This window comes from Pelodiscus sinensis, chromosome 16, assembly GCF_049634645.1.
Source record: "Pelodiscus sinensis isolate JC-2024 chromosome 16, ASM4963464v1, whole genome shotgun sequence".
Lineage (NCBI taxonomy): Eukaryota > Metazoa > Chordata > Testudines > Trionychidae > Pelodiscus > Pelodiscus sinensis.
Window position 1 is genome coordinate 3,772,190 of NC_134726.1, and position 27,628 is coordinate 3,799,817.

The window sequence follows — 27,628 nt, forward strand, 5'->3', positions numbered from 1 at the left end:
GTGTGTGTGTGGTTTTAGTTCCACTCTGACATTCACTTCCAGATCCTATTATGTAAAAGAAAAACTCAGTCTCAGCCCATTCGTAAAGTAGGAAACATGCTGTTATGCATGTGATAGTGATGTTTAATGCCAGGAATCTTCTTTGAAATGTTTGTGCCTCCCCTCTTAGCATGTTCTGTGTCTGTGGGTAGTTCTCTGGTTGACAATACTTTGTGTCAATGATATGCCTTATCCAATCAGGGTTTTCCAGCACTGATCCTCAGAAGCTCCACCTAATTCCAGACTGTGCCTATACAAACCATTCTTCATTTACACCCTTGTTTATTTCTTTTGTTTAGATGTTATCATAAAGCTCCTTGCACGGCCTTCTAGCACATCATGAAGATCCTGAAGCGTCCTCTCTCCAGAGTGCATTCTCCATCTTTTATCCAACTCGTCAGAGCACAAGGAAGTCACCTGAATATGAATGATAACAAGTGGACTCCTTGAAGACTCTACAGGACTTAATGGCTAAGTTGGAAATAGAGAGGGTGAAATATTGGACCAGCCAGAAATGTGCCCACGTTGATCTTGTTGGAATCCAAAGTGTGCAGACTGCAGGGATGGTGCATAAGGCAAAATGATGACTAGGTCATCGCAGGAAGCAGACCTGCGCTGACCCTGCTGCCAAGTCCAGTACTCCCACATGCCCCATCACACTGAAGCCGAGCCGAGTGCTTTGAGGCTGGAAGCCTGATGGAGGAGTTGGACAATGATTTTAAAGAACTCTGTGCTAACCTCTTGAGCAGGGTGAAGAAAAAGGCTGGAGATGCTGAGGGAGGGAGGAAGGTTCAGAGCAGGACGAGGAGCACTGCCACAAAAAGCCAACTGAAAAAGAGCAAGTCAGCTGCTAAAAGCAAAAGCCAACCTGGGTCTTCTATTGGAAAGGGTGTGGGGTGTCCAGGGCCCACCACCCCCAATGGGCAGGCATTGGGGCATGAACCAGAAGGGGAAGCCACAGCGTGTGGAAATGCTGGGCCTCCATTGGGTGATGGAAATGGAGACCCTCCTTCTGTCACTCAGTTGCATGCAATGGCACCAAAGTGTAAGCAGAACAGCTTGGCAGGTAACTTGTCCAATCTCCTTCCTTCTCTCTGAAATATTTCTATGGAAAATACCCTGGGGCTGGAAGGGCTTTCATGTTCAGTGGAACATTTCTAAACTCCACCAGGTCGGGCCTACCAGGCAGTTAGGGTGGCATAGGGTGGCATTTTGCTCACTCATAGTACAGTAGAAAGCACTCCACTTGTTAGACTGACACCTCTGACTGTCCCTAGTCATTGTTCTTCAGCACATGCTGTCAGGTAGGCGAGGCCTCTCCAGCTGTCACATGAAGCACCGAGCTGGAAGGGTTCCCCAAAGCAGCCCAGGCTGCAGAGAGGTAGTTTTCATCCCACCCTGATAGATGTTCTGGCAATAGACTATGCAACAGCCTGAAGCAATGGCCAGACCAACATCACTGGGCCACAGACTCCCAGCCAACACTCTAGATCAGTGTTTCTTAAACTGAGGCAATCGGAAGTGTGCCATGGAGAACAACAGAGTTCAAAATGGCCACCCTTAAAGGAGCAGGCGATTTTTTTTTTCTCAACCAAAAATCCTTGCTGTTCCTCATACAAAAAAAAAATTGTTTGGTGTTTCTTGGTCTTAAGAAGTTTAAGAAACACTGCTCTAGATTCTGATTTCCAGCCTCTACCCATTATAGAGCCTGAGAGATCCTACTGCTCAGCATCTCTCAGGCCCCATCATTGGAATGGAAGTCAGAACTAGGGATGTAAAATCCCATTTAATCAGTTAATTGGTTAAATGTTATGTTTAACCAGTTAACCGCTTAAATAGGGGGAGGCAGGGGGCTGCTCTGGCCTGGCTGGAGCACTTCCTGCCTGCAGCGGGCCCCACCAGTCTGGAGCAGCCCCCTGCCTGCAGTGGGCAGGGGGCTGCTCCATTGCCTGCCAGTTCACTGTAACCAGTAAGAATCATCCTGTAAGGGTGATGCTAACCAGTTAACCATTCACATCCCTAGTCAGAACCTACATCACTGGTTGGAAGTCAGTTTGGCCCAGTGGATAGAGCATGGACTGGAATTCTGGAGATCTGGGGCCTATTTCCACCTCTGCAAGTGAGCTGCTGGATGACCTGAGCTGGACATGTCACTTCTCCATGCCTCAGTTTCCTCATCTGTGACATGAGATGGGGAAATATATTGATGACACTGAGTGCCTTTGTAAAGCACTTTGACACCTTCTGGTGGAAGTGCTATGTAAGAGCTAGGTGTGATTATTATTACAGGGTGAAACTCAGTAGGTGAGCATCTTGTCCATCAGAATCCGCATACTCTAAAATCAAGAATGGCTGAGGTTGCTGTGGGAGGAGGCTTCTCTGAAACCCCCTTACCTGTCCAGTGTAGCTGGGTATTTAATGGAGAATTTGCAAAGCTCCAGATGGAAGGACTGATTAGGACTGAGCTTTTTCCCCCCCAGGCAGTGACCTGCGGACCTGCTCCCAAACAGCATCATCCTTCACTGCAGCTGCAGAACCAGCAACCTCTACCTCATCCCCTGCAAAGACGCTCCAGATCTCAGGAACCAGGCTGCGGGTAGCAGAGCTGGTGCTGGAGAGGATGCAGCAGTTTAAGAGAGTGGGACCAAAACAGCTGAAACACACCTTGGGCAGCAATTTACCAGAGACAATAACAGATGGAAACATTCTTAATGCGAACCAAGAGAAGAACCAGCTGGGGAACGGTATGTGTCTCTTGCAGTCTATCCTAAGTATACAGGGAATGTTGTCGATCAGTTAGAGTGCCAGATTGGGAGCCATCTGCACAATTCCTGGATTTTATTCTCATCTCTGCCATTGGCTCATTATGTGACTTTGAATAAGTCACTTAATTTCTGTGTGTCTAATTTTCCTCATCTGTAAAATGAGGCTAACAATGCCTGCCTTATTGAACGGTTGTGTGACTTAGTTAATATCTGCAGCAGGCTCTTCAAGCCTGGAAGGGATGGTGTGCTAAGCATCCATTTTTAAAATACAGATTTCTTGGAAACACAGATTCAGATCCCAGCTGGATCGGTTCACTTCCTTCCAGTGTATCCATAATGATATATAGCTCTTTCATGAGTATATCTCAAAAAGCACATTACCAAGGAGGCCAGTATCATTGTAAATAAACTGAATCCAGTACAATTTATTGTATGGGGGATCTTTAAAGCCTAAGATCATCTTGGCTTTGTGTGGATATTAAAAACTTCCTTGGCCTTTGTATAAGAACCATGGTTTGAACTATTGACTGCAGCCAACATTCTCCCTCTCCTCTGCTGCATTGTATGGTGGTGTGTTGATTGCCACCCTCCGCCCCAGAGGTGGCTGCATTTCAGAGTTGCTGTGTGTGTGGTTTGCAAAGCACTTTGAGGTCCTTTAGAATGAAGGGGGCTGGAGAAAGTTGACATTTAATTTTAAGTATCCAGTTCAATAAAATAACTGAATATAACAGGTTCAAGCCTTTTATAAAATGCTTAGACCTGGCTCTGAGAAGATCTTTCCTTCCCCTTAGTGACTCTGGATCTGCCTGTGAACGAGCCAGATGTTGCTCTGTCAGTGGCCCTCCAGGGGGAGCTCAAAGAAGTAGCACCTGGAAGTTTGGAAGAGGCAGGTTTATTTTTTTGTCAGCTCTGTCAGAAGGACCTCTCAGCCATGAACACAACACGACGGGAGCAGCATGTTAACAGGTGAAAGGAAACTGTTTATTATTAAAGTGCTATGTAGTCCTGTATTTTGTTTATTATTAAACCCTCCTAGACTAAAGACTCAGCCAGCCTAGCTATTATGAAAAAGAGTAAAAGCTGAGGCCATGCCATAGTAATTTTAATATTGAAGATGTACGTAACTATAACTTGTTGTGAGAGTCGCAGCAGGGCCTGAATTCTTTGTCCTGTGGTGCTCCCTGGAGTTTGTAGTGAGACTGAGTTTTCTGCTACTCTCCCAGCATACATCTTTCAGTGTAAGCCTCAGTGGAGTGCTTTAACAGCATGGCTAGTGTGTAAGGATGGTTTATGAAACCGTGCATTTGACAATCCAAGTTTGAGAGGTGCCAGTCTCAGCCCACAAAGTAATCTTCATCTCACCCTAATAAATGTTCTGGCAGTATGCCATGGAGCAGCCTGAAGAAATGGCCTGCTAAGGGCATCAGTATATTGCTGGGAATGGATTTGAGTCCCTTTCATATAGCAGCATGTCCTTTATCTAGATCAGAGAACAGCTAATGCGGAGCCCTGTTATATAGGGCTTTATCGATGGTGGAGTAAGGAGACCAGTATGAGATGCCAAGATTGTTTCGTACTTGCTTTCTTGCTATTCACTTGCATTATGAAAACTGAAGGATTTTGCCTCCTGAGTCCCTTTGTACTGGGATTGGGTGACAGGTTCTAGGGTCTCGCTTGGAGTCCAACAGCCATGTAATTAGTTATAGAGTCATAGGTCAGAGGGACTACTAGATCATCTAGACCAGGGCTACTTAACTTTGGAAGCCCCGGGGGCCACAACAATACCTCACAGCACATGCAAAGGGCCTCAACTTAAGTGTGGTTGCATAGACATGCAAATATATATGCAGATAGCGGCTTTCACACTGATGGGCATGAATATAAAGATTAAGGCAAGACTACACAACACACAGCCCCCATTTAAGTCAGTTCTGCTGATATTAATACAATGCAATATTTACCCGATTTCCACCCATATGACAGCACTTTTAATGAGCAATGACAGTCCAGGAATTTAACTACTAAAACACAGATCAACTGAAGACCATTATATTGACTACTTTTTTGTTTTGGCTCCCACCCGTGGGCTGCGTATTGAGCCCCGCATAAACCCAAGCTGTACCATGGGCCATGTGTGGCCCATGGGCCTAGTGATGAGTAGCCCTGATCTAGACTGACCTATTGTGTAGGTAAGGTCCTGATCATGCTAACATTATGCTGACCTGGTTTGGTGAATGGCTTTAGCATTAAAGGAACACTTTTCACCATTGAAAAACATCCAAATGCTTTAAAATGGTGATACAGAGTCATTCAGTCCTGCATTCCCTCCTCCAGCTGTTCAGACTCCTTGGAAGTATCTGTTGCTACAACTCGTATGAACGTGTAAGATGCTCTTATAACAGTTAATACACAAGAAAAATATTTAAGATGTCGCGAGAGCCCATTCCTACTTACTGATTGGTGACACTAAAACAGTAACAGAAATTCCAGAATATTGTTTAAGAAATTAATTTGGCTGTTCTAATGCACAACGGGCTGGAATGAGTGAAGGGTTTTACTGGCGGGATTTTTTTTGTTCACCACATTAATCACAAGAGGTAAAGTGATTTGTGTCTGATCTCCCAAAACAGTGCTGATTAAAGCTTTATACCGCACCATGCCATTGAGTAGTTTGTGCAGGAAACATAATGCAGAGAAACTATTTTAGCACATGTTCAGAGAGATTTTAGAAGTTATTGGAGTAGGGTTTTTTATCACCCTGCATGTGGTGCCACAAGAGCCTTAGTTATCATGGCTGAAATTCTGATGCTTTGAGTGGGCACATCTACACTAGGGAGTTATTTCAAAATAACAAGGTGAGCGTCCACTCTACCAACCCTGTTGTTTCGAAATAATGGGCTGGTTATTTCAAAATAATGACTCCTGCTTGTGAAAAGGAGCAAGCTTATTTCAAAATTCTTATTTCAGGAGTACTTACTTTGAAGTAACCTGGTAGTGTAAACACAGCCACTGCTCCTCCGTTAACTTCAGGGGGGCCAGGAGCTCTCCTCTTGAATCCAGCTGTACAAGAGCAGTTAATTAGATAACTGTGAAACCATTAAAAATCTTAATAGTTACATGGTTACATGTGGCAGGCTCCCTTGGAGCAGGGCTGGCAGCCAGTGTGTGCTAGGAGCCGGCTCCTGGTTGCTGACCCCACTCCTGGGAAGCCAGCTGCCAGTGTGTAACCATTATGGTAATCGATAAGCTCATGCTTATTGGTTAACCATTTAAGCGGTTACACTGTTACATCCCTGCTACACAGTGTGCAGAAGGAGCCACAAAAACCTCTTCAGATGACTTAAAATATTCTTACCTACCTAGAAAAGATGACGGTTTTTAAGTTCATCTCAGATCCCTGAGTAATAGGTCCATTAGAAAGCTCCCCTTTCCAGTGGTTAAGAAAGCTCCTGTTTCTAGCCCAGTCAGGGCTAGAAAAGCTGTCACTGGGAAAAGGCATAATCTTGTCTTGAACTGGGGGAATTTGAGGACAGAGGGAGGGTTTCTCTGGTAGTTTGATTTTTTTTTAATAGTGGCCCTAGAAGCTGCTTCAAGGGTTTGCTGTGCTAGAATAAATCCCAGGGAGGACTAGTGGGCAGATGACAGACCCATAGGTATGTGATGAACTGCACAGGAATGTGATAAATATATTTATCACATGGCTCTACTGATTATAACCTCCACAGATTCTATACATCACATTTAGCACCTGGTTCCAGGACTGTGTGTAATATGTAATACACACTTCTTTAGGGAATGTTTCTTTGGTTATTTCAGGTGTGAGAGCTGATCACTCTGGTTCTTCGTTAATATGGTTCAGACGTATTAGTGTGAGCAAAGTTTAAAATGCTTTTAAGAGCAAACCCTGCTGTTTTCCCGCAGGTGTCTGGATGAGATGGAGAAGTCACAGGTGCCCTCTTCCAGCAACCCCCCGATTCCTGAGTGCCCCATCTGTGGGAAGCAGTTCCACACGCCCAAAAGCCGAGCCAGTCACTTGAAACGCTGCGCTGTCAAGATGGAGGTCCCTCCACAGTTGCTTCTCCAGGCAGTGCAGTCCCAGGCACTGGCTGTGAGTGAGGGCCCCCCTGTAGCACCCAGGTGAGCTGGAGCAAATAAGCAATGTTAATAGCAGCCTTTTCATTGAGAGAAGTCCATGAGAACTCCATGTCCATGCAACCCTTTCAAACAAGACTGTCTCCAGATTGCTCTCAGCATCCATAGTTAATGATAAACACGTCCCCCTGTTTGGGAGTAGTTGGCTGTGAATGACCCCTTCTCCTGGAAATGAGGATCTACCTAAGTGGTTAGAACAGCTGATGGGGAGGGTGCAGTGTTCCTTGTTTCTGATCCGTTGCAGGTATCTTGTGTGTCATGCTGCCTTCTTACATTTCAGCAACCAGCTCAGCAGGTCAAAGCGAAAAGGCTCCTCCAAAGAGAAGGAGTCAAAGAAAAAGCGGAAGACCTCTAAGGTGGAGACCACTGATGAGGATCTTCTGGTTGCCATGGCAATGTCACGATCTCTGCTGGAACAAACAAGGCAGGAGCAAGCCAAGTCGGTAACAAGCATTAAACTGGAGAGTCCATTGCCAATTAAGTGGAAGCCTGGAGCAGGTACATATTGAAGTGTCTTAGAGTCAGTAGCTGATGGTTTTGGAGCAATGTAATTCAGTATTTCCTGAATTAAAACCTAACGGGGGCGGAAGAGCGGTGTATGACAGCCCTGCCTGTATTTCATGTCAGGCCTAAGGCAATCTATAATTCCTACACAAAACTTAGTTAAAAAGGATTTCTGGTTTTCAGTGGAGTCCCCTCATGGTCTTACACTTCCTTTCTGTTGTTGGGAGTTTCGAAATTGTCAGGTTGAATAAAGAAAAGTTATTTAATTGTTCCCACAATATAAGAACTAGGAGTCACCAAATGAAATTAATAGGCAGCCGGTTTAAAACAAACAAAAGGAAGTTTTTCTTCACTCAGTGCACAGTCAACCTGTGGAACTTCTTGCTAGAGGATGCGGTGAAGGCTAGAACTTTAACAGGGTTCAGAAAAGAGCTAGATAGATTCATGGAGGTTAGGTCCATCAATGGCTATTAGCCAGGATGGGTAGGAATGGTGTCCCTACCCTCTCTTTCTCTGGAAGTGGGAGACAGGAGGGATCACGTGAAGATCACCTGTTGTGATCCCTCCCATTGTCCACTGTCGGCAGACAGGATCCTGGACTAGATAGATCTTTGGTCTGGCCCTGTATGGCCATTCTTATGTTATTATGTATGTTCAGGTTCTGGGGTTTTTGGTACAGTGTAGAAATGAACAGCTAAGGGGTCACTCCATTTTTCCACTGCCACGTACCCTGCATTACTCGTTCTCATCCAACCTTTATCATGTCTTCTCCCAATCCTACCTGTGTTCCCTGCTGCAGCTGTGATGGACATGTGCTGGGGAGTGGTTACTGGTGGTTGCATGCCTTGCTTAATGAAGCGTGCAATAAAGATTTTGAAAGAAAGCCTGCCTGGGAAATGGTAAAGAAGGGTGCACATACTCTTCAGGAGCGTGCTGGAATTCTCCTTAGCATCTTCCTGCCACCACTCCCATTACTGAGTTCACTGCTGGGCTGGGGAATACCGGAGAGCCTTGCAGTGGCAAAAGTGAGCTAGAAGTCACGGGGATTGCTGATCAGCAGTTGTGTGGAGTTGGGGACCTGCTCTTGGGTATCAGAAGTCACAAAGAGACAAACGGTGACAGTTATTGCAGGTCCTCTGCTATTTTCTTGAAGCAGAGCCCGGCAAGCAAAAGCTGCACTGGCAACTTACCCTGAACGTGGGAGACACCCATGACTTCCATAGAATGGAGAGATTGCATTTGGTGATGCTGCAGCTCAAAGTTTACAGCTCCCGTTGTGTGACAGAGCAGTGCATGGTGGGAGCTATAGTCTCAGTGGGTTTTCTTTCTGTTGAAAATGATGGCAGCTGCAGGTGGTGGTGTGGGGCTCTGTGAGCCTATTCGGCCTGTGAGCTGCGCTTCAGGTACCCAGTCCCGCTCTCATTGCATGCTGTGTTCCTGCACCCTGTATGTTCTATTATGTACTTTTCTTTGTAGAGAAAAAAAGGCGTAAAAACGCCCTCCTCCCTCCTCCTCCGTTGTTACTTCAGGATCCAGAGACAGCCCAGAAACAGATCCAAAACCGGATGGCCATGTTACTAACAGAGGAGGTGGCATTCCCTAGCACCCCTCCACTCCCTGCCAGCAGGATATTGGAGGATGGGCCTGGGAAGACCGCCTGGCTTTTATCTTTGCCTAAAGACCAGCGTTCCACTTTATGGGAGTGCAGTACTTTGACAGGACCCTGTGTCCCAGAGTCCTTCTATGCAGTGGGATTAACCCCTCATATTTTACCTTGGAAACCTGTGCAGGTGAGGAATTCTTCTGTTCTTTCTTCTATAGGTGTTCTCACCAGTGGTCTGTGCCTGTTACCTTCTTGCTTTCACTTAGCAGTTGTGTTCTTGGGCCCAGCTGCCCTCCTGAGTCTGCACACCCACTCTCACTGTGTTTACCCACCCGTTTCCACCACTGCTCTTATGTGGCCCGACTGTGTAAATCTGCTTTTGGAACTGACGGCAAAGGTACCTGCTGGTCTGTTTGGAGTCTTTTGCTTTTACATTGCTGAAAAAGAGATAAGAAATGAGAAAAAGAAATCCTACTCAGTCATCTTGATCCCCGTGTAGGTATATTATAGATGCTTGCCTCTTGCATTACTGAGACCCAGATTGTTTCTAGTTCACTTGACTGACTCTCGCATGGTCCCCACCTTCTAAATTCCTTTTATATCTGCTTCCTAGTCCACATGCAGGACTTGACTAGCTAGGAAGTTGCACCTGTGTTTTGAGGACATTTGTTAGTATTCCATACGAAGAATGTGGTCCAAGTAAATTGACATTGCAAAATGAAGTATACAAACATCAGGCGTTGCCAAATCTGCAGTTTTGTCCAACCTTAACTCTGCCCCCTTGCCCGTACGCTTTATGGATGCTGTTTAATTGCAGTCACAAACTGGAGGTTTTTTTTCACAGAGCCCCTGTCTGTTTCATCACACTTCATGCAGTTTAAACCTTGACAGGACTACTATAGAGTTCTCTCTTTTTTCTGTCTTAGCCTGAAGAGGAAACATTTTACTTTGCTCCCTATTCATGGACTCCAGAAGAATAGTTAGACTTTCTTTTTTTAAAACAAGAAATGTGCTGTCCATATGCAAGTACCTTGTTTAAAGTTTTGTAACTTGGTTAAATCCCAGCAGATTTTCAGCTGGTGACTCAAAGGCACACATCTGACCTAAGAGCTACTTCTGCGCCAGATTGCAAGTTTCTATCCCAAACAATGAGGCCCTGGAGCTGTTCAAAAACAACTTGCAAAACATTTTAAATGGCGGCAGGAGTGTTTTTCCCTCTTCTCATTACTTTTCATTTTCAGAAATGGCTGAGCCATTTTCATTGAGATGGGAGGGGGGCCAACCCACAACGTTTTCAGGCAGAGACCAAACCTGGAAAATTTCAGCCCTTAAGGTGAAATTTCCAAGTTATAAATAACTGCAAAAAGAGCTATTTGAATGGAACTGTTGGCTGTCGGAGCCATAGCTGTCACCATAAGCTCCAGCCGTAATTAAATGTTCTGCAGTAAGGGTGTAAACACTTCCACCATCCAGCCTTTCTGCTTGGCAGCTGCTCTCATACAAATATGCTGCCCGGAAAACCCCTCTTCTCACATTCTCTGTTGCAGCCAGTTGCTTCTGATAATGGTTTGAGCTCTCTTAGTTCCGCAGACTTCTCCATATGCAAAGGAGATTTGCCTCGTTAGCAAGGGCATCTGATGAGTGTTCTGGAGGCCATGTAGCCTTTACACTAGGGCGTGAGAACTGTGAACTAAAGTGTAGTCCCACCACTGAGTGATCCCCAAGCTGGGTGAACGTACGAGACAGGAACCATTTTATTGTTTCTTTCTTGCTTCAGAGTCATACATCAGGGACTCTTTTGCCATCCGTGGGATCTGACCAATCACAATTATCTCAAGAGCGACAGACCAGCAGCGACCATCCTGATCCTCGTTCCATAGGGCTTGGAAACAGAACTTCTGATAATCCCCAGGCAGGTCCTGATGGAGAGCAACAGCTTCTTTCTGGCAGCCAGAAGGATGTTCAGACTCTGCAGGACCTGGTGGAGCTGGCCGGGGAAGGACTTACTCTCACGCAATGGAACTTGGACATGGACCACACCAGGGGAGTGAAGCAATGGAGTAAGTTCTAGCAGCCCTAGGAATTAATCCCATCAGATCACATCAGCTAAGCAGAACCAGGCCTAGTGAATACTTGGACAGGAGAGGCTTGGCCAGAGGTGGCAGGAAATAGTGAAGGCAATTCAGTAGGTCGCAGTCTTCCCACAGCATCATGAATGCACAAGCATGGTGTTTGAGGCACCCTTCTGCAGCAGGGGCCAGCTTGGCACTTTCAAAACTGACTCATTTTCCATACATCCCTTTTAAACAGCATGTCCTGAATTTATTTTTAACATTTCTTTTTTAAAAAATCAGCGTTTTTCTGCTCTTTAGCTGATGTCCCAGCGGGCCTTTTGGACATGTCCAAGAGCAATGCTGAAAACACCTGGCCAAGCCCCCCTCCTCCTTTTCTTTCCATGCCCACCCCGTCCTGCTCCCTTTCCATGTCTGCTAGCAGTCACTCATCACACACCCTTTGAGTCTGAGGAAGGTGTGTCAATTTCTCCCAAAAGAGAGCACAGTGGTGATGTCAGAAATCACAGCTGTCCAACCACAAATCAGTGAAATTAACCCTACACAGTAGTTGCCAAATACACAAAGTAAAACCTCTGTAAACAGAAAGCCACATATTTCTCTCTAATCTCACCATTCTAGTCCCCTAAGGCTTTGCTTAGAAAGCAGCAGGTGCCAGATTTTCAGAGGGCAAAGCGATTTTTGAGTTGACAGTATCCCTTTAAAACGAGATCTCCCGTGCCCTCGTACGGGAGAACTTGGTTAATAAGTTACATCATCTCTCTGCATTTTCAGTTGGGTCTGGTGTTCTTCACTTTCCATTTTGTAGCACTGCTGCGTATGTTAAACTGTAGCCAGGGTCCACTTTGGAGGAGACTTGCCTGTGATTGAAGTAATTCTCATGCATAGATGTATCTTGGTTTGAGCCCTCTAAGATGAAGGACACTAAATGCATTTGTACCAGTTTCTCCAGACTAAGGTTTCTTTTGCCACTTGCCACTGAGCTCTGCATACCATGCTGTGAGAGCCCAGTCTCGGCTTCACTCCAGATCCATGGTAGATGGGTGCTGCCCACAGCTGAATGGGATTCAGACAGCAGCAGCCCAGCCAGCGGCTCGCAGGGAAGGAGGGGGAGGCTGACATGTTAGGACTGGTACATGTGGCGGGGGGAGGAGGGGAATTAAAGTTGGGGTATCTGTCAGAGCAGAGTGCCATTAGGAATGTTTACTTAGCTGTGTTTGAGTTTTGATTTGTATTTTCTTCCTTGAGGGGGAGAATCCGTGTCCAGCGACATTCCACTGAGTGGCTTCGTCCCTCCGGCCAAGGAGAAGAGGTGCCAGGGCGGCAGCCTTGACACAGTAAGGACAGAGCCTGATTTAGTTCTCCTTATTTCTTTGTGCTTTTATTGTTGTGTATTTCAGGGGCTGAAGGGGGCATGTTGATTCAGGTAAGGGCAGAAGTTCGTGGAGGGTGACACAAAATATTTTCCATCTGCCCTGGGGTCCCATGCTTCTGGGGAAGGGATCAATGGAAAAGGCAGCTGATGTCAGCACACCCAATGTGTCCACACAGACACCTGTGCGTGTGGCCAAGCCCTTGTCCAACAGGAAAGATCTAAAATAGGAGGACGTTAGGCAAATATCCAGGTGATTTGTGTAAGAAGTGTCTTCAGTACTGGAGGTAATGCACGTAGTCTGCAAGCATTTCAGAGGCAAGAGCCATGTCGTCTTACCTGTCCAGCATCTAGCTATATAAAAAATAATAAAGAGACAGGTTCCTACAGAGTCAGGCTGGTTTACACTAAACCCATCTGGCAGAAGAAGCTTGCGGCTGCGATGGAATGCTGGGAGATCTATGGATGAGAAGCACTCCGTAAGAGCACTAGTATTACTTGCCAAGAAAATCTTTCCATGGTTTCCTCAGTCCATAGGTTTCAAAGAAGATAGCTGGGTGTTGGGGGCTGCAGCCTGCCAGATTCGGGACTCCCACGTGGTGAGCAGTGCAAAGCCATGTGGAGTGCAATCTCTAAAGGGTAGCCTATCAAGCATGGGATACTTCATTGATCACATTTAACCCCAGATGCAGGGACCTTGCCCTGTAGAATCATAATCAAGTCCCCATACTTGCAGTACACATATGATTTTGCAGCGATGTCTAGTTCTTACCAAGATCATCCATTTTATGTGGCAGAAATTTATTCTCCTCTGGTACACATGTCATGATGCCTTGTGGATTTTCAGACCTGATGTATTTTGAATCCTTGGGCTTTTGTTTTTGTCTGAAAGGAATCCAGTCTCTTAGGGGTCAATATTCATCTCTGGCTTGCAGTCTGCTGGGGATATGAGAACCCAGGATCTCAGCCTGAGGTTTGCTGCAGAAATTCCAGTCTGAGACTGTGATCCTTCAGAGCTACCAGAACGTATCTGAAGATTCATTTCTCTGTGTGACCGGAGATAGAGCGAAGACACCATTCAGGCCCTGCGCCTCACACCAGAGCCCTTTCTGGTTTGTGGGGAAGTTCAGTTCTGTGGCACGTGTAGCACACAGCCTCACTGCTGAGGCTGCCAGGAGCAGGGCGTGCATTCTGTGATACGAGCAACCGTTCACTGAGAACAGGATTGAGACCCAGCCGCACACTTTCCTCAGGCTGCTGGTCAGCCAGGAGAAGGTTCTTAGTTTGAATTCATTTCCCTTCTCCTTCATGATTTTAGCCACAGCAGGAAAGCCAATCTTGGCTCCCTGCCCGGAATGTGGCACCCGTATATTTGGTTCAGTAGCATCATAAGGGAACATTGTGCCCATTTTACTGGCCAAGAATAAAACAGCATGAAAGAGCTGATTGGTTTCCAGCCCCTGCTTCCTGTCTTCCCCTTGGAGTATAACTCTGTTTTGCTGCCCAGACACATGAAGCCTTCTCCAGGCCATCTACCAAGCCCTGGAACACATGTTCAGATGTTCACTGATCAGTATTAATTAATATTGGCCACCAATGAGCTCGTACTGTGTTGAATCTAATGTTGGTTTCCACAGATGGCTGCGCTGATACAGAAACCTTCTAAAATGAAGTAAAGAGCTGTGTGGTTCCAGATGGAGCTGCACCTCGTGCAGGTGTCTGTAGGAATAACATTGGCAGTTCTCAAGCTCCTGTAGCTTAAAAATGTACCAGGTCTGTGATTAGTTCTTCAAGCTGATTCCCAGCTGGTTTGGGGATACCCCTCCAGTGTACAATTTGCAAGATAAGGATGTTCACTTCACAGGACAGGCTGTGGCCGGATAGCCAACTAGAATGGACCTGGTTCTCTTAACGATCTAACTACCTGGGGCAGCTCCAAAGCTCCTAATTAATGGATCGTGCACTGTTTTCTTTTCCTTTGAATTCCATGGTCATTTAAACACTTTTGAAAATCCCACCCTGTGTACCTGTCACTGGGGAAACTGAGGGAGAACATACTCCACAGAACAGCCAATTAGATGGTGACATCTCTGAGCTGTTGTCAGTGTGAGCCCGGCCACAGTGAACTGCAGAAGAAACAGTTCTGCATCCCATGACGCAGTGCCTGAGTCTTCCACTTTCCCTTGTGAATTCCTTTAAAATCACTCTAGGTAGACGTGGTAACCAGAGAGATGCTTTAGGTTCGTGTACTGATATCACTTGGGAAGGCCCCGTGCTGATGGCTTGTTGCATTGGTTGGCATGACTTCGCTCCTATTCTTTCAGTGTGATCTGACTGGTACTGCAGATAGAAAATCTCAGGAGTCAGCTCCAGCCTCACCTCCCAAGTTTGGCTTAGATGCTGAGAACTTCCCAGTGAAGACTGCTATTAAGTTTACCCATGCTGCAGACAGCCTGTGGGTCAAATTCTCTGCTGGAGTACATGGAGCTGTGTTGCAGCTATGCCTGCAGAGAATTTGGCCCAGCATGTTTATCCCCTCTTCCATTGTCAGGGGAATGAGTGGCAGCTTCACCAGCATTTCTCACTCTCTCTCCTTTCCTCCTTTGTTCCAGTCCTCACTCAGGTCGCTGGCTGTGGATTTCAGCGGAATGGTCAACAACCCCCACCTAAGTGACGTGCAGTTCCAGGTGGACAGTGGGGAAGTCCTGTATGCCCATATGTTTGTGCTTTATGCACGGTGTCCACGGCTGACTGAAGTTGTAAGTATGGCTGGGGGTGTTGGCTTTTGTACTTGTTTGCTGTGTTGCGTCCTCTTCCTTAGAATCGTAGAAACCCAGGGCTGGCAGAGACCTCAGGAAGTCATCAAGTCCAGCCCCCTGCCCAAAGCATGGCCAACCCAATTGGCAGTGCTGCCATCTCTGGGCTCAGCTGCCAGACGGGGCTCTGCTCCCCACTATTATGAGATTGGCGCCTGTCTCTCTCCTACCGCACCGCTCCAGAGTCAGCAGCAGAGGCAACCGCGTGGCACAGAGGGCACCTCTGACCCAGCTGTGATTTGCAGCTCCCTGCCCCTCCCCGCAGCCAGGGCACAAGAGTCCTGCAGTGTTGTCATAGAGAGGGAGTGGCGGTTCGTTTGAAGGAGTAAGGGAGATGGTAGGCCTAGGGTCTGCCAGCAGTTTATATGGGAGAGTATCTAGCTCACTAGATATTTGCCTTCTGGATTTCCATAGCCATCCACCCATACAGGCCTAGGCTAGTGTGTGCTGTCCGGTACATCTGTCTTGCTCTTCTCCTAGAGCTGAGCTTGAGAGACGCGTGAAATCCAGGGACTAGGCTGTGGAGAGTCTGGCTATGCTGGTATATGAACTTTTAAATGTCCTTTGTCCACACCTCCCCCCAGAGTAGAAACCGTTTCCCTGTACACGGCCTCTCCTCCCACAGTGGCTATGCGGCTAGTAGTGCTGAGCAGAGCTTCTCACAAGTGCAGCGAAAGGCCCTCCAAGCAGTCCACAGTCCACCCTCGGTAGGACTCCTGCCAATGCACCGAGTCTAGGATCTGAACCCTGGTCGCAGACAAAGCACTGCCACCAGCATCTCAACACATTTTGAGTTGCCTTAAATGCTGTTCACTCAGAGGCACCTGTCCGCCCTGCTACCCCTTTGTAAAGGGAATTGGGAGTGCTGAGGTCAGGGTTTAGCCCCATGTAGACTAGCTACACTCCCCATATTACTGACCCAGAGCTCAACCCCGCAACCCTTTTTTACCTGATTAACTACTTGCCTGTGTAGGAACTACTTGTGTACATAAAGGTTGTAGGGTCTGACCCCTCCGGGATATGTGTAATCCCTTCTGTGCGGATCTTTTCCCTTTTCTGCAGGGTGGTGTTTTCCATTTAGTCTCTCTGTTGGCCGGGGGACTCCACATTTTCAGAGACCTAGAGCCACCAGGAGTCAAAAGAGGGATTAGAAGCAATGGGGAGCCTATGTGTTCTGTTTGGCTATGGCTGCACTTGGAATTGGGGGATTGACTCCCTGCTTGTGTAGGCAAACTCAGGCCAGTTATTGTGGCTCTAGCACGCTAAGAATGGCCGTGTAGCCAGTGCAGCACAGGCAGTGGTGAGCGGCAGCACGGCTAGCCTCTAAGCAAACATCCCCATGGGTTTGTACCCGAGCAGCTAGCCTCTGCTGCCTCTCACTACTACTTCACTGTATTTCTACATTTCAGCACAAGCGAAGAGTCACAGCCCTTGCCCTGAGTATTGGATGTAGCCTTTGGGTGACATTCAGGACCCTCAAAGAGAACCCCAGAGGCTGCAGTAGCTGCTCTCGGTGCACAGCGGTTGAAGCATCCCAGCAAGGTGGATTCACCTGGGTCTGATTCTGGTTGCGAAAGAGATGGGAAGAGCCGATCAGTCCCTGCTTTCTGTGTTGTCCCATAACAGGAAAGCAAGAGGCCACTCAGGGCAATCCGTGCCTGGTAAATTTAGAACCAAGCCAAGCACATAGGGTCAGCCAGTGCAGCTCACTGCTGTAGAAGGGCGTACAGCTATTGGGTTTAGACAGGGGCTGGATAAAGTTACACGAGGGGATCGGACATTGTACTTAGGGTGAAGGCTGCTGGGGTCAGGAAGTACCCTCTCGCCCATAAAAACATCGTGTATTTGACCTTGTAGCTTTACGCCGAAGCCTCAGGGACTGGCTACAGAGGATTTGGCAGATGAACGGTCTGTTCTGGTGTGGGCATTCTGCTGCTGATCCCCCTGCACGTCTCTCTTGCTGACAGATGACATGGCTTCGCTTCTTTCTTTTCCCCCTCAGGTTCACAGTGAAGGGTTCTTGGTGGAAGAGGATGAGGATGGGAAGACCCGTCGAGTGCTGCTGAGTGAAGTGACAGTTGAGGCAGCCCGGGCGTTTCTGCAGTACCTCTATGCAGCTGAGACCACTGTCTCATCCCAGGCACTCTCTGATGTGAGAGCTCTTGCTATCAGGTGTGTATGCTGCTGTCTAGTCACTTATGTGGTGGGATTTATTTGGGGTCCTAGCCCAGGAATTTACAGCCAGGTTTCTGTAGTGGTGACTACCCCAGGCTGCACTGATTTAGGTAAAGTCTTTTCAGCTCATGTATTTGGTGGGGCTCAGTGTTTTGCAGTTTGCCTGCTCCCATCTAGCCTGCCGTTTTCATTCCTTGACTGACACACTGCAACAAACTTCTGAGTTCTTGGTGTATTTTTTCAGTGAAACGCTGGTCACAAAAGTGTCACTTCCCTCATCTTCTCACTGGGTGTTTCTGCCAACTTACACCTGTCAGCACAGGCCCATTATAGCCAGGGGGTAAGGTATGTGGGGGGAGGGTGAACAAGCCAGTCCATTCTTCCTCTAGCCTCCTATCCAGCATTTGATTCCATGGTCTCTGTTGTTGCTGCTGCCTGCTGGTGGTGATATAATAATAATTAGCATGCCTTTCATCAGACATTCTCTAACTGTAATTAGTTAATCTCCAGAGCACCTGCTGCGAGAAGATCAATATTGTGTGTAACACTAACTTGCAGTAAGTATTAGTCTTACTGTCATTTCATGACACTTAAGTGCAATTCAGATATAAACCTTAAAAAACATGGACAGGTTTAAGGGATTCCATCAACTTAAAAATCTCTCTCTGAAAATGTGGACCTGTTAGTTTTACAAGCAACAGTTAATGATTTAGACTGAAGGAGGTGAAAGAAAAACGCATTCAATATTTTCTATGCTTTCTCTGTAGTAACAACCAGTCATTTTCCCATGACGTTTGTCATCACAGTAGTGGGACAGAAACAGATTTTTAGAAACAAGAAAAAATATAATTGTAAAATCACAAAAATGGACACAGGGACTCGGGGAAAGTGTAAAACTTGAGCTTTCAACGGAATAGATTTCAAATTGATGGTTTCACTTTAAGGAAACTGCATCTAATTAGAGAGGACATATTCACCAACTGGGTCGTAGTTCTTATGCCTAATGAGTGTCAGGATAGTTAGGTGTAAAGAGAACAGACTATGGGTTGGAGTCACAGTGTAGCAAGAGCCAGGCTGATGAGTTTGTGTGGATGTTGTCAGTCTGATCGATGGTACATGTCAACCCTATTTTCTAAGCCTTTTGGTTTGACTGAAGTTCTGTGCTTTGCACCTAACCTTCTGCCCCTTTTTGCAGTGTGGAAAATTTAGATCATTGAGGGTATTAAATGTTCTCTGCTCTGGGACGATCTGTACTGAGCCTACTAGCTTGTGTTTCAAGGAAAAGCTACTTGGACACCAGAGCTTTCTTAGCAAAAGTGTCAATGATGGGGACAGAAAAATTGTAAACACGATCATCCTGCTCCTTTCGAGAGCTGTGATTTGCCTCCTGGTTTTGTCAATGGTGCTAGGAATTTTAGTCTTTTAAATAGAAGTGGGACTGGTGCTTTCAGGTATCAGCTGGGAAGAGGGATTCTGAATGTTAGGCTTAGATTTGAGCTAACGTACCCAATGGAGATGAGGCACGTGATTGATGTAAGGACATCTGTGTGAGGGTGCTACTGGGCCAGCCAACTGGTGGAGAGAAACCATAACCTTCCATTGTATCATTGCAGGTTTGGGGTGAGTGAACTGATCACTGTTTGTGGGAACAGCCCTGGGGAGAAGCAAGAGCAAGCTGGGGTGGACTCAGGAGATGATCTTTTCTCTGTGGAGGAAGAAGAGAATTGTGAGAACAGAGCTGAGAACTTCCAGGAGCTCTTGAGATCAATGTGGGTAGATGAAGATGAGGAAGATGTAGCTTTGCTAAAACCTAAAGACCAGGAAGACGACAATGAGAAAGTGGCTGAGCAGGAACTGGAGGAAATTTATGAGTTTGTTGCCACTCAGCGAAAGATTGTTCAAGGTGAAACAGAGATGGAAGAAGGCTCAGGCAGCAGCACTGACAGTGAAACAGAGGAGGCCCAAAATCTGAACCAACAGACTGAGAATGAAGAGGTGAAGGTGTCTGAATCTCCTTCAATGAGGAGCAAAGTTAAAGAATGGAATGAGAATTTTGACTTGGGAAGATCCAGCTGTGAATCACCTGGGCAGAAAAAAAAAATCCCAGGTTTAAATAGGAGTGGGACTACGAGTGTTACACAAATCACTTCTGTGCATTTGTTGGATAAGCCTGGTGAGTCTAGTGATGATGTGGCTTCCCCTGGTGCAGCCTCTGATGAAAGAGAAGCCTCTAAGAGAATGTCCAAAGTTGTGACTGTTTCTAGATCATCTCAGGTTTCACAAGGTAAAGAAGAGGATGGTGTCTGGGAAAAACTGTTCCTTAGCTGTCGACAAAATGGTGTTGACCTCAATAAAAATGAGTTTTCCACAATCCAACAGGAACATAATGACCCTGCGCCACTAAATAAAGACCACAGAGAGTCAGGAGAGATTACGATTTTAACACATATTGAGGAAAATAATTCACCTGTTCACCGTCAGTCACAGAAAGACATCCTGTCAGTTAGGAGTGAGTTGTGTAGCAGTCCTCTTATGAATCCTTGCACACTGGTTCTGCCAGCTGTTGGTTCATCACCTGTGTCTCCAGAATCAAATAGGACATTTTCCAGAGTATCCACAGAAATGTCTCCTGTAGCTGCATCAAAGCAAAATAAAAATAAAAGACTTTTTCAGTCTGATTGTGAATCCTGCCAAAAAGCCAACGAACAGGCTGATTCTTCAGGACTGGAGAAGATCAGGAACGTGCTTTCTCCAGCAAAGTCTCCCCACGTTGATTTTAAGAAGCAAAAACCTGTCCCAACATGCTCATCATTGGGCCTGACCTCTCAAAATGCTGCTTCTCATGTGAACCAAGAGGCTGATGTTATTCTGTTGCTGGATTCTGATGAAGAAATGGAGTTAAAACAAATGCAGGAGAAAGCAGGTTCTGACTTTTCCCAGAGGGAAATGGAAATCTCCAGGCAATTAGATGTTAATTGTAAGAATGTGGAGCATGAGGTACCAAAATCAGGACCCTTCTCAGTTGCTGACATTGAAATATGCCGGAGCCCGTTTCAAATGTCACTAGGAAGTCAAGATGAGGTGCCCACTGAGAATGCTGCAAAGCTTTCAGGAGAGGGGCCTCTTAATAACCAGGGAAGGACCTGTATTGATAGCAGACTGAATCTGAGCCATGAAGAGAGTTCTAGTGTGGACACCTCATGGTTGGTGCCAGACACACCTCTTCTTACTAGAAGCAGGAACTGCTCAACTCAGACCCAGACAACAAGTTTTTGTTGTTTGAGGAGTCAAGGGTCTCAGCACAGGACTAAAGCTTTTTTGGTAAATAATAGTGACAATAAACAAGCTGGGGAACCTATGAAGATTCCAGAGATCACTTCAGATCTGTTACTGGCAACATCATCACAAAAACATTTGCATCCAGAGAACTCTTCAGGCAGCAAAAAATCCTCTCCTGACAGCCCGTTAGGTCGTTCTTGGAAGGCTTCTGTGCAAGTTTCTCCTGTGTCTCCAGCTCCACTCTCACCTGCCTGTGTCCGTGTGAAAGAGAAGTCTTCAGAAAGCCTGTCTTCGCCCAAGCGAGGTCTTCCATTCCGCGAGCTGCCACTGGAGAGTAAAACCGACGTCAGTGTGGTTGAGGTAGAGGACAGTGAGGAAGAGAAGGAAGTGGTTCCGCTTCATTCGAGTGGCAGCTTCCTGCTGGGTGATGAACCCCCACTCCCAGTTGATGATGAATGCTGGAGTGTCAAGCATCTGTCGCCACTCAAAGATAACGGTGAGGTGCTTGAGAGACTGGATTATGCAAATACCAGCAGTCCCATCCGTGGAAAACGTGACTCTCAGCAGCTTCAGTGGAAGAGCCCCACCAGAGCCCTGGAAATGACAGGTAGCACTCCTCTTCGAGGAAATGCTATTGACCATAGAAAGACTTTGTTCGGTCATGAAGAGACTCCGGTTGAGGCACATCCTTCAGTGGTCAGTAGGCCAAGTTTTCTAAACTCAAAAGTCTGGGAGGACTGGGACAAAGATGAACTCCCAGAGGTTCTTCCTCTCACACAGAGAGTGTCTGTTGCAGCAGCTGCCCAGAGTATCCAGCCCCTAAAGACTCCCGGTAAGTCTGAAGACCAGAATCGTTGCTGTGGAGTGGGCTGTTTTCATTTGAACTGTTCACTCTGTCTGCAGGTCACCTTGTGTGTAGGTTGTTCACTGGCTGGTGTCACATAATTTTCAAAGCCAGGGGCCAGTTTCACAGTGTTGCTAGGTTGAGGATTCTGCTTGACAGTCAGCGTAGTTGGAACACAGCGGTTTTGTGTTTCATTCACATTGTTTCATCAGTCCCATTTCCCAGGGAAGTTTCTACGGTGACCAGTATCAAGATCAAAACACAGGTGTGCTTTTTATCTGAATCCTACTGGATACTTGGCTGTTGAGGGTAAGGTTTGCTATGAATGTGATCTTTACAATTCAAACATTTGTGTGGGAGACCCCAGAACTGTTAATATCATGTGAGGCCTTCAGATCAGCTACTTCCTCAATAGAACAATTGCATTTGTCCTTGTTTACTTATGTGAATGTGGCATCCAAGAAATGGGGAGACTTACAGCACTGGCAAGTGCTAGGCAGACTGTAGATTGGCCTCACGCAAGCTTTCCTTTAAAGCTCAGACAGTGCCCCTCAATCCTGACCCGCCATCCAGTTCTGGGCCCCTCCCCAAAAGCCCTTGAAATACACCCAGATCTTGACCTACAAATAGGAAAATAATGTGGTCTAGGTTGGGAACCGCGTCTTTTCCCATCTCGAATACCAATTCCCTGTGTGACTTTGGGCAGTAATTGAACATCTCTGTGCTTCAGCTTAAACATCAATAAAATTGACGTAACACTTGCCTCTCCACAGTGCTCGAGAGCTTATCTGATTACAATTTTTACATCTCTGTAGACTGAGGTATCTCCTCCTATCCAGAATCTCAGCGTGTTGGGTGATTGTTTCACAGTAAGGGATTAGGAAGTGGCCATCAAACTCATTTTGCTTTAGCTCCCAGCTGAGTGTTCTAACTTGACTCTCCCAAGACTTAAAACCTGTTAATTTGCTTCTGCAACAGCAGACCCATTCCTCTGAATTTCTCCCGTCCCTCCCTTATGCTACAGACATGGTTTATGCCAACTTTACAAAGTTCAGTAACGCAGCCTTGCAAAAGCTGCCTCTCCTCACAACATGGGTCCACCCAAACACCCCAAAGTTTTCACAGCTCTGTCTAAAATGAAGAAGAGGTAGTTGGTAAAAAGCTGTTGGGATCCTTTGGAGAAAAATGGCTATTACTATGATTTGTCTTTGCAATATCTCTCACAAAGACTAGAAATCATCAGCCAATCCCAGGACCCTCCATGTCGATATGTTTATTCTCATTTCATTGTAATAATTTCATTTTCCTACAGAGGCTCCTTATCACAAGAGAAACCACCCCCCTAGAGTTCCCATAACACCCATCCCAGCTTATTCCATCATGGAGACCCCAGAGCTGAAGAAGCAACTGAACAGGTTAGTGATGACTCCGTGAGCACCTTGAAGACAAAGGCCAGTTTCTTAATGTGCAGAAACCTGCAGGGAAGTAGCTTGAGAAAGAGAAAATCTCGTGAAGCTCCAGTAAACATTGCTTGAGACCCAGTTAGTAGTGATGGCTGGATTGCAGACTTGATGTGGGACTGGACCCTTCAGTTCCTCCACCCTTGCTGCAGCGCCACTAAGATGGGTCGTCACGGCGTCAGCCTAAACTTACCAGGTTGCTTAACTAATGCTTCACCTCTGTGTTGTAGATTTGGAGTCCGTCCTCTCCCAAAACGACAGATGGTGTTAAAGCTGAAGGAGATATTCCAGTACACTCATCAGATCGTGTCCTCTGACTCGGAGGATGAGATCCCATCCTCCCAGCCACCCCGACGGAAAGCCTCTGCCAAGCTCCCCAGCCAGCCCCAGGCAGACTTGATTGAACGGAGTGAAGAGAGTTCCAAAGCCCCCCGTGTAGGGTGCAAGCAGAAGCAGGGGGGTTCGGTCCCTTTCTTGCCAGTTCTGGGCAGTGGTGATGCTGACAGCTCAGAGGGCCCCCCTACAGCAGGTTACCTGAGGACTAAGAAAAGAGATGAAACTAAAGGCCACCCAGGAGGAGCCAGAGGGCTAAAGGGAGCTACTTTGTCTCCAGCTACATCTCCAGTGAAAGAGTCTCTGGTGGGAGGTGCTGATGGGCAGATGCTCTCAGCATCTCAGGAGTCTGCAGCTTCTTCTGTGGCTGGAAGTGACAACTCCTTTGGATCACAGAGGTCAGGGACTGAAACGGCAGGGAAAATCTCATTACTGGCGTGGGTCTGGCAAAGGGGAGAGACACCTCAGCTCCTCTTCAGAGTAGAGAAGGGCCTGCCATTTGTCCTGGGCAGTTTCACTCACGTATCTTTTTCCAGGGGGGTTAAGTTGAAGTCCTAGTGACCTCTTGTCAGATCACAAAACTGTAGTTTGCCGGGTCTGATACTCTGTGGCTGGTAAAGGTCCAGGCCTGGGATGGCTAGGGCTCTGGATGTCAAAATGAGAAGCACTGGCAAAGCTGAGTAGAATAGCAGGGACCGTGGCTGGTCCCAGTGGAGGTGAAACAACCCAGCTGTGCATATGGAGTCCCATAGGACAGGAGCAGGCAGTGGACCGCCAGCACAGCCATCTGCGAGAGGGCCAAGAGTGGAAGAGCAGGAGATGCTACCGGTACAGTGGGAGGGTCATTGGTGGAACTGAGAAGGGAAGTTGGCCGCACACTTGCCCACGCTAAGTCTGACCTGTCAGACTTGTTTTCATGTAACCTAAAAAGTCAGAGAATTCATAGCACTAGAGAAAGTCATGCAAGGGTGTTAAGCCGGTAACTCCACCACGTGTGTTTCATAGATCTCTTCTCCCTCTCACTTCCAGCTCTTCTTCCAATGAGTTTGAGACCAATGCCCTTACATCTGAAGAGGACGAGGGGATCCCCGCCTCTCAGGCTGCAGCCCGAGAGGCAGATACGCTGGAGGCAGTGAGACGTTACATCCATTCCAACCCAGCCCTGTACCAGAAGATCCTTTTTTACCAGCCCTTTGAACTGACAGGGCTGCAGGCAGAGCTGAAGCAGAATGGCATTAAGATTTCCCTGGGAAAACTGCTGGACTTCTTGGACGCTCACTGCATCACCTTTACCACGGCCGGGGCACGGAAAGAGAAGCAGCAGCAACAGGGGGGCAAGAAAAAGAGATGCAAGCGATTCTGACTGGAGCCTCCTCTCTTTCGCCTGCCGCCTTGGTGCATTTGCACATCCCCACTTCTGACTTGGAAACTCTTCCCATTATTCCCAATGTTAGAGCTTCTTTACCTCTTCTGTTTTGTTACCAACCATTCTTCCTGCCGTGGTAGAATTTGCACACGCATGCTTATGCTGCTGGCGATTCAGTAACTTAGGACATTGCTGCCCCTTGTGGTCAGTTGCACAGATGGCTTGGAACATCTGTTCCCCATCACTCTGCTTTAAAGGAGCAGAGACCCTGCATGCTTTCAGCACCATCCCCCCACTCCCTGCCGAAAGAGTGTCTGCAGGATCTCTGGAACACCAAGGCCACTACTAGCACTACCAGAGCGTCAGAATGCAGTTGATGTGCTCCCTCTGCCTGTTTTCCTACTTCTTTTTCTGTGCTTGGCCTGTAAAGGAGGGGAACAAAAGCTGCCCACCTGTCAAAAGGGCTTTGAGCGGCTCAGCTGGAAGAAGGCGCTATAGAAGTGTGGAATGTCACTGAATTGGGAAGGTAACGTATTGGTAACAGCTGTGATGTGGAGAATGCAAAGAGATACTGTTTGCGTACAGTCCACAAGCCCTCTTAACTCTTTAGATGTGTGATGTGTCGCAAGAGTCCTTATAGTTAATACCGTGGTAAGGAGTATTACCGTGGTAATACTCGGGAGGCTACAGGTCCTGAGATGCAAATGATGTGTTTGGCTGAGATAGAGCACTGCATGCTGGGATCTGTAGTCTCTGCCACATAGACCTCTTTGTTAGAGATACTGTCTGCTCCATTTTCTGAGAATACAAGTGGTACTAGAACTCCTGTCATGTTGCCAGGTAGCCTGGGCAACTTGTGTCCCCACGCCTCCTTTTTTAAGTAGATACCATGTTATATTGCAGTGACCACTGGACACCTTCAGTGCCTCCTACTCATTCCTCATCACGCCTTGTGACTTACTCTAGTTTCCGCGCTGGACTGCCGCCAAGCCCTTTGCAAAGCCTGCACCTGGAAAGACTTGGATCCTAACTAAATGACTTCTATTTATTTAATCTTCAGAGATGTGCTGTGTCTTTCCAGCGTCTGTGAAGGTCTCACTTTGTAACATGGGCACAATGTAAAAAAAAGAAGCCAGCCTCTTCAACACCAGTGTTTGTATTTCTGTAGCATTTGGAATGTCTGTGTTTTATTTTTGATACACTGTAGTCAGGGTTTTATTGGATGTACATTATGCGCAATAAAAAATTGTAAGACTCCTCAGCTGTGAACTTGGTTAACAGGTAGCACCAAGAAAAAGGCTGGTAGGCGATGTAGTGTTTAAAAGGTTGGGCCCATCCTTGAAGCTGCAGGGGCATCCTAGAAAGCCAGTGTGCCTCTCATGCTGGCTAAAGACCCAGGCAAGGAGCTGGAGGAAGAGGAGGCAGGTCACTGTGGGGAGCAGGAGGCTGGAGAGTCTCAAAGAGGAATCTTGCAATGGTGGATTAGACCATTGATGAATGGTCTGTTCTGTGGACAGGACTGAGGAAGGCAAGCAAATCCATCTGATCCCTGGAACCCAGGGCAGGACTGGGGGAAAGAATTCCCATCTACCAGGACCAGGGGCACAGCTAGGAAGAACTGTGGGAGGAATCCAATCTGCGAGGCTCTGGAGTGGGCTGGTAGGAGGTGGAACTGGAGGTGGAGAGTCCAGTTATTGCATGTTTATGAACCTCATGCATTCATGTGAGTCACGGCGACTATGCAGCAAGTCCCTTGCCCTTCCTCCTCAGTCAGCCTCCCTCCTCCTTCCCCACTTTCCTGTACTCTCTTTCCTCCTTCACCCTGTCAAAGCCCTGCACCAGATGAGCTGAGATGGGAGGTGAGGAGGACACATCCAGCTGCAGTGTGACTTAGAAATTACCATTGCAGATGTGCACATCATTAACCTAGTCCCTGCATCAGCTGATATATTACCTTTGTCTCCCCCCTCCCTCCCCCTTTGGTTTGGCCAGCTCCTGGGACAGGGCTTGAGACTCTTGGGCTGTGTCTACACTGGGCCACTTATTCCAGAAAAGCAGCCGCTTTTCCGGAATAACTTGCCAGCTGTCTACACTGGCCGCTTGCTTTTCCAGAAAAGCAATGACGATCTACTGTAAAATTGTCAGTGTTTTTCCGGAAAAACTATGCTGCTCCCGTTCAGTTCAAAAGTCTTTTTCCAGAAAACTGTTCCGGAAAAGGGCCAGTGTAGACAGCACAGTAGTGTTTTCCGCAAAAAAGCCCCGGTCGCAAAAATGACGATCGGGGCTTTTTTCCGGAAAAGCACGTCTAGGTTGGCCACGGACACTTTTCCGGAAAAAGTGCTTTTCCGGAAAAGCATCCTGCCAATGTAGACGCGCTTTTTCCGGAAATACTTGTAACGGAAAACTTCCGTTTTAAGCATTTCCGGAAAAGGGTGCCAGTGTAGACGTAGCCTTGGTGTAACACTCCTCCCCTACTTCTCTGCTAACTGCACAGCTCTGCTGACAGGAAGGGAAAGGCGGCTTCACCTGTCTGATGCCTGTCTGTCTCTCCCTATAGGGTTTGTGGGGATGGGTGGGAGGCCTCCATCCATGATGACAGGGTATCAGACTAGTGTATCATCCCTGGAAAGCATAACAGTCTTTTTAAATGTTCCAGGAATAAACAACCACAAGAATTGTCCTCCCAGCTGTCACATTAGTACAGCAACTTTGAAGGCTGCTCTAGTGACCTCCCCGTGTAAACCATCTCTGTGAACAGGGATTGGCTTACGCAGAAACGTTCACCTGCACACTATACTGTGAACACGAAGTGCTTGCCGTCTTCCCACAGTGCTCAGCACTAGCTAAT

General features: G+C 47.1%; 1 protein-coding gene across 1 annotated transcript in view; it reads left to right on the top strand.

Annotated features, from left to right (window-relative positions):
- Positions 1-26,037, top strand: part of SLX4 (SLX4 structure-specific endonuclease subunit) — a 30,035-nt gene extending 3,998 nt beyond the window's left edge. Inside the window, exons 2-15 of the mRNA XM_006130606.4 lie at positions 339-1,105; positions 2,520-2,783; positions 3,596-3,770; positions 6,726-6,941; positions 7,237-7,454; positions 8,937-9,250; positions 10,841-11,123; positions 12,384-12,472; positions 15,120-15,266; positions 17,326-17,495; positions 19,112-21,609; positions 22,934-23,036; positions 23,312-23,812; positions 24,444-26,037. Coding sequence (XP_006130668.2) covers positions 736-1,105; positions 2,520-2,783; positions 3,596-3,770; positions 6,726-6,941; positions 7,237-7,454; positions 8,937-9,250; positions 10,841-11,123; positions 12,384-12,472; positions 15,120-15,266; positions 17,326-17,495; positions 19,112-21,609; positions 22,934-23,036; positions 23,312-23,812; positions 24,444-24,777 — 5,682 coding nt within the window. The 5' untranslated portion in view covers positions 339-735 and the 3' untranslated portion in view covers positions 24,778-26,037. The remainder of the gene's footprint in view (positions 1-338; positions 1,106-2,519; positions 2,784-3,595; positions 3,771-6,725; positions 6,942-7,236; positions 7,455-8,936; positions 9,251-10,840; positions 11,124-12,383; positions 12,473-15,119; positions 15,267-17,325; positions 17,496-19,111; positions 21,610-22,933; positions 23,037-23,311; positions 23,813-24,443) is intronic.
- The last annotated feature ends 1,591 nt before the right edge of the window (positions 26,038-27,628 follow it).